We start from the raw sequence: 6,421 nt of genomic DNA on the forward strand, positions 1-6,421 counted from the left end.
AGTTTTTAAACCTCTAGGCCTACTATACTATAATAGCCTATGTTTGTTTATTTGAGGAATGTAAGCATTGCTGATTCAAGATAGGCCTAACCCCCATCCCCCACCACACACACACACAAGGCCTAGTAAGCTAGGCTATTGTTTTTGTTTTGTTTTTTACTTATATTCCCATGTTGTAGGCCTATCTGATTGTTGATTGTTGCATTTCCCGTGCTTTTATTACTACTAGAATAGTAGCCTACAAAACAGATAAATGGATAAAGAAGTAAAATAGGGCAGGAAGGCGCTAGTATTTAAAGTCATAAACTAGCCTACGTTTCCCAGAAACATATTTCCCATAATTCTTTGAAACAGGAAGCACGCTTGTTTTGGTTTGGCCTCTGGTTTGGCGGACCTACGTGCATAGAGATAGGGTGCGTGCACACAGGACAGAAACATAGCCTATCTACCAGGAGCGGCAATGAAGCGGTAGGCAATAAATATATTTTATATAACAAGGTAGACTAGCTGTATGTAGCAGTTGAATTGTTAACGTTAGGATTTCAGTTTACATTTATGAACGGAGACGTGGTAGCGTTAAGCTAGCACATCTGAATGTCCTGTTGGACGTTTAGACAGCTTGTCTTAGAAATTTTGATTTGAGAGTTATCACCACATGTTATGACCACAGTAATTATATTTGACGTTATTTAAAGGGTGACTCGGCGCGATTGCTATGATGCCCCTGTAGTGACAGTTGAATTGTTAACGTTAGGATTTCAGTTTACATTTATGAACGGAGACGTAGCGTTAAGCTAGCTTTACATCTGAATGTCCTGTTGGAAGTTTAGACAGCTTGTCTTAGAAAATTTGATTTGAGAGTTATCACCACATGTTATGACCACAGTAATTATATTTGACGTTATTTAAAGGGTGACTCGGCGCGATTGCTATGATGCCCCTGTAGTGACAGTTGAATTGTTAACGTTAGGATTTCAGTTTACATTTATGAACGGAGACGTAGCGTTAAGCTAGCTTTACATCTGAATGTCCTGTTGGAAGTTTAGACAGCTTGTCTTAGAACATTTGATTTGAGAGTTATCACCACATGTTATGACCACAGTAATTATATTTGACGTTATTTGAAGGGTGACTCGGCGCGATTGCGATGATGCCCCTGTACCCGAGGAGCAGGAGACGGAGGGACAGAGGCAGCTCCATAGCCTGCTCCTTCAACAACTCGACACTGGAGTCGACATCGATCGGTAGGTTGAGCACACCGCATTGTAAAAAAGATATCAGGATTGTTACATCAACTTACATGGTTTACTGTTGTTATGATGAATAACTGTGTTTTGGCATCACTCAGCTGCTTTGCGAAGAAGCAGTGCTTTGCTCCCGCCGCTTTCTACAAACCCTTTGGGGAGCAGGCTGCAGGGGTGAAGAGCCTGTCACAGTTCCAAGACCTGCAAGACAGAGAGACGGAGATGGCCAGTTTGAGAGAGTTAGGGCTGAATGATGCTGAGATTCAGCTATGGAAGAACAGGGATAAACATGAGGCATCTCAGAAGGTATCACATGGTTTCAAATGGTGGTCTAAATCTAATTTAATATTAAAATTGTGTTAGGTTATGTACGGTAGGGCTATGTGTTGATTAAAAATGTATGTGTGTTTGTGTGCATATGCACAGTGTGTGAATGCTTTCCAACTTGTGCTTGTTTGATCCAGGCCCGAGGGGTGTGTGTGGATCCTGCAGCAAGGCGTGAGCGGCTACAAGTCATCCAAGAGAAGATTGACGCCCGCGACCGCCTTCTGTCCCGTCCACAGCGTCTGTCTGCCAGTCGGCCACTCTCACGGAGAGAAATGGAGATTGAGCGGGCACTGTTCCAGGGCACCGATCGACAGGGATTCCTCACTGCCCTCTACCATCAAGGTTTCATGCCGTCGCCTGATCTTTGAAATGCCTCTTCTATTTATGCACTCACCCATACTGTCCCCATATCTTTTACATTTTCATTCATAACAATGCAGTGTTCTTTGGGAAGCAAGATCCACTGGCTCCTTGACTTTCCCCTGTGTGTAAAATCATGTGTTAATACTACAACATAATAGAATTATGAGTTCTTAAAATTTGCACTGTTATGTGCTTTTAGCACCTTATTTTACCAAGTCCCGCAATAGGTTACATGATTGAGAAATGCTCACAAATGTTACACATCATTTACATTCTCAAAATAACGGGTGTTCTCTACTACCACACAGAGGAAGAGCCTAGTTCAGACCAGCCAGGGTCTTCAGGAGCAGACACCATGCACATACTTTATAAGGACTTCCTAAAGGAGGCAGAAAAAGAAGAACCTGCCCAACCAGCGAGTCACAAAAGTGCAAAGGAAAACCACTGGCAGGTTTCACAGAGCAGCCACTCTCAGTCTTGCCATAACAGCAGCCAACCACGTGCATCTGTTGACAAAAGAGCCCAGCCACCTTCTCACAGCAGCCAAGAGTTTAGTTATTTATTGAATGTGATGGATAGATGTGCAGACCAGCCATCATCAATTCTGGACAGTTCAGCCTGCCAGCCACAGACTCAGGTCAACCAAAAGACGATTCAGATCTCAGCTTCCAACAAAAAAATGGATGTGAGCCAGTCAATTGGTGCGTTGATTTCACCAACCAGTGCTGGATCACAGCTAAATGGGCCAGTGACAGTCACTGGCCATGTGGAGCTTGTCCCTGAGGAGGAAATCCTGAAAAACAAGGAGACGGCGGAGGGCATCAGAGGAATTCCTCGCTTTCAGAACTACCAGCCAGGAGAGCCATCTAATGTCAGTATAAACCATTCCAAATATTTGCACCTTGTCCCTGAGCTTTTGAAATATGGTATTTATGTATCTGTATCTGATATTCTGGTATCTTTTATTAAGGGTTGTTCACACCAAGAGTGATGTCTATAAACTATAACAGAAAGCGACCCCAACAATGTTGTTCTTATGTTGTTAACATTATAGTTTATGTGTGGACATTGTCATTCATATTAGTGTGATGGCGATGCTTTTTTGCCATTATCGTTAAAGTTATCATTCTTGGTGTGAACGACCCTATTTAATTTAAACCACAGGAATAGTTGCTTGGACTAGGGATGTAACGATTACCGGTATAATGATAAACCGTGATAAAAATGTTGACGATAACAATTACCGTTTTCTTTTGAAATATCATAATTATCACGGTTGATTATCACGGTGTTGAAACCGTGTGTTTAATCCTTCCCAGCTTCATCCGAGCCTGCTTTTGACATACAGTAGGCCTGGTACAATGAAGCAAAATTGGTACCCTACTGATTCTGTTGTCTAATTGATGGTTTTAACTGCGAATTGGATTAGGCTACAACTGATTTTAAAAGGCGGAACATTTTCACCGCAAAACTTGCACTGTATCATTTGCACTCATCTGCGTCTTTTTGCAATCATTTGCAATCATCTGCGTCTTTTTATGTTCGCGTGCACATTAAATCCATTCCACTCACGTTATCAGAAGAACACAGTATAAACATATAACTAAACTCCAAGTGTTATTTCGAACACTTACTTTGGTCTCACTCAGGGTAGGAATTTCACGGCGGCCACGTTTTTGCCCCTTGCGTTGGCCGTGATGTCCCTTTGAAAATCATAGGTTTACAGGCCACGGTGCCCTTGGTGCCCTTCTTTCAATATTCTGCTTTGCATCCTACTAATAGCAAATTTTATTTAGCCTATGGCCTGTCAAAATAATCTTAGCATTCACAGCGCAAATTAATTTATTTTACGCAGTGGAGAAAGTGACAGCGCAAGAAAGAAAGTGCGTCTAAATTCACCTATTCTTCTCAGTTGAACTACTCGCGAAGTAGCCTACTCATCACACAGACATTACAAGTATCACATGAAAGAGCTTTTTCTCAGCTTTTAAACGATGTTAGCCGCGAATTGCTGTGGTGAACGGTTCGCGAGAAACGTAAATAATATAATTAAATTTAATCATAAATTCTACTGAATGTTTTAGTCCATCTCCCTACCCATTCCTCTCGGTGCAATACTTCACGAACCTTTCGTTTAACACACGACAAACCATATATCAGAATAAACAGCAGACCTTACCGAACATAAAGGTGTAAAGCAGTCCCTTGTACAGTTAGCCGTTCTAGAGTAATCCACTTTTGAATTGGCAGTAGGCCTACATTTCGACATGCATGGATGTCTCCAAATTTGGGCTTTAAGTTTTACAATGTGTTTAAATTGTTCCACATGATTTCATAAGGGGCCAAATACAAAATAAATGTTACAAATATCGCCTATATATCGGTAAATCAGAGGACAGCTGACTTTGTGAAAGTAGATCACAAAATGCTAAGCATGCATCTAGGCTATTTGAGTTTCTTAAAGCTGAACTGTGCTTAAATTGTTCAATACATGATTTCATAACAGGCCAAATATAAAATAAATGTTAAATATAGCCTAGATATCTGTAAATATTAGATGTTCAGATGATTTGCAGTTCTATATAATATGTCATGTTTCATGTTTTTGTAATGTGTCATACAGTGATGCAGGTCTACTGCAGTGAATAGGCTATACAACTTTGATATTTTTTATAGCCTATGTGGCCTTTGTGCCCTCCACCAAATATGCCCAACTGAAGGCCAAGTGGCCTTGCCCCCAGAATGGTGAAATTCCAAGCCTGGTCTCACTCATTGGATCCAAATAACAGTAATAGCAACCTCCAAGTCATGGTAGGGTAAGTTAAGCGATAAGCACATAGCCAATTAAACATGAAAAACTGAACGGGACACTTTTTGAAACTATTTCAGCTTGTGTAGGCCTATCAGTGCTTTCTGAACATATTGAACACACTTTTAAAAATACCGTGATAATACCGAAAACCGTGATAATTTTGGTCACTATAACCGTGAGGTTAAATTTTCATACCGTTACATCCCTAGCTTGGACCCTTTGTGTTGTTGATCTTTACTGGTTCCTATAGGTGCTGTGTGTGAAGAACCTTAGTCCACGGGCCACTGTGGCACAGCTTGTGTCGCTTTTCTCCCGGTTCCAGCACTCTGACCGGCCACCCATCCTCTACCGCCTCCTCACTGGAAGGCTCAAAGGACAGGCCTTCATCACATTTTCAGGTGGGGGGTAATGCTCATGTCCAGTGCTCATGTGTTAAAATTTGGGTGGGAATCCAATGAATGAAGATGTCAGCTTGCAATTGTTAAGCTATATCAGCTTTATAAAAAGTGTGTGTGTGTGTGTGTGTAAAAATAAGGATATTTCTACATTTGACTGAGTTGACTTTCCGTTTCCATGTTGTTTTGTATCATTATTTTAGATAAGGAGAGTGCACAAGCGGCTCTGGAACTCTTGCATGGCTACCGGCTTCTGGACAAGCCGCTGGTGATTGAGTTTGGCAGAGAGAAAAAAGCCTGCAAGGAGGACATGAAAGAAGTTGTCCAACCAGATACTCCAACATGACTGGTAGAAGAGATATTGAACTGAAACAAGACAGCAAACATATTTTCTATGTTCCATGTACAAGAGGTGTATTATAATACAATATTTTTTAAATGTAATGGTGTAATTTGCCTGTATATTGACATTCAGTCTGTGCACAGGTAGGTGAATCTCACGAAGCCTGTCAAACTGACATCAAAATATTATCTACCTCATTTGATTGATTTTTTAATTTAAGTGACTGAATAGAATGTGAACTTTTATTTTCTGATAAAAGTATTATAGTAAAACAATTTAATATAACTTTATTTCAATGTTATGGTAGCAAGATCCAGAATAATTCTCATTACCGATATGGTAAATGACAGACGGAGACCATTAGTAAGAAAACTATTTTTTGATTTGTTTTTCCATTTACACAAATAAGTACATTAAATGAACAGTACTGCACATCAAAATGTATATTTTATATATTTTAAATTCCATTTTAAATGTATTAACTCTCATTACCGAAATACAATGTGTATTGTAGAGTTCAATTTTTCAAATAATCTTTGTTATAGATATATTTTGAACAAAACCCACTCGTGGGGCACAGTTAAGGAACATAATAAAATGACATTTTTGTCTGATACATTTTTGTCTCTGAGAAATAACATCTTTACAATATCTATGCATTTTTATGCATTACGTTAAGGAAAAGTCTGTTACGGAGGATGAGAATGTATGTTACGGTAATGAGAATGATTTCATTTTACCAAATGAATTTCAGATACACACAAGAGGTGTTAAATTGTTAGTGTCTCAGGAAGGGGATTTACCAGACAACAACCAAGCACTTTTACCATCCAAAAAAAATCACCAACAAAGCAACCTTTGTGGGCAAAAAACATGACCAAAAGAGTAGCTTTCGAGAGCATTTCACTGGGCTTACAAGCAGATACCTTCCTTCGTC

At 39.9% G+C, this 6,421-nt stretch overlaps 1 protein-coding gene across 1 annotated transcript; it reads left to right on the forward strand.

Annotated features, from left to right (window-relative positions):
* The first annotated feature begins 257 nt into the window (after window positions 1-257).
* Window positions 258-6,100, forward strand: rbm41 (RNA binding motif protein 41). The gene is made up of 7 exons (XM_076274471.1): window positions 258-468; window positions 1,128-1,244; window positions 1,349-1,550; window positions 1,709-1,913; window positions 2,243-2,805; window positions 4,997-5,144; window positions 5,345-6,100. The coding sequence occupies exons 1-7, from the start codon at window positions 461-463 to the stop codon at window positions 5,485-5,487; spliced, it is 1,386 nt and encodes a 461-aa protein (XP_076130586.1). The 5' UTR covers window positions 258-460; the 3' UTR covers window positions 5,488-6,100.
* The last annotated feature ends 321 nt before the right edge of the window (window positions 6,101-6,421 follow it).

The sequence above is a fragment of the Alosa pseudoharengus genome, unplaced genomic scaffold (genome assembly GCF_046254945.1).
Source record: "Alosa pseudoharengus isolate Yale_2024_CS ecotype anadromous, Long Island Sound unplaced genomic scaffold, YU_APseudo_1.1 YU_APseudo_1.1_scf_8, whole genome shotgun sequence".
In the NCBI taxonomy this organism is placed as follows: domain Eukaryota; kingdom Metazoa; phylum Chordata; class Actinopteri; order Clupeiformes; family Clupeidae; genus Alosa; species Alosa pseudoharengus.

What these genes read in the sequence shown, in the direction of transcription:
- rbm41 (XM_076274471.1), top strand. An exon ending in AACATGAGGCATCTCAGAAG is followed by an intron (nt 1,551 to 1,708) that starts GTATCACATGGT and finishes TGTTTGATCCAG; the next exon opens with GCCCGAGGGGTGTGTGTGGA. An exon ending in AGCCAGGAGAGCCATCTAAT is followed by an intron (nt 2,806 to 4,996) that starts GTCAGTATAAAC and finishes TGGTTCCTATAG; the next exon opens with GTGCTGTGTGTGAAGAACCT.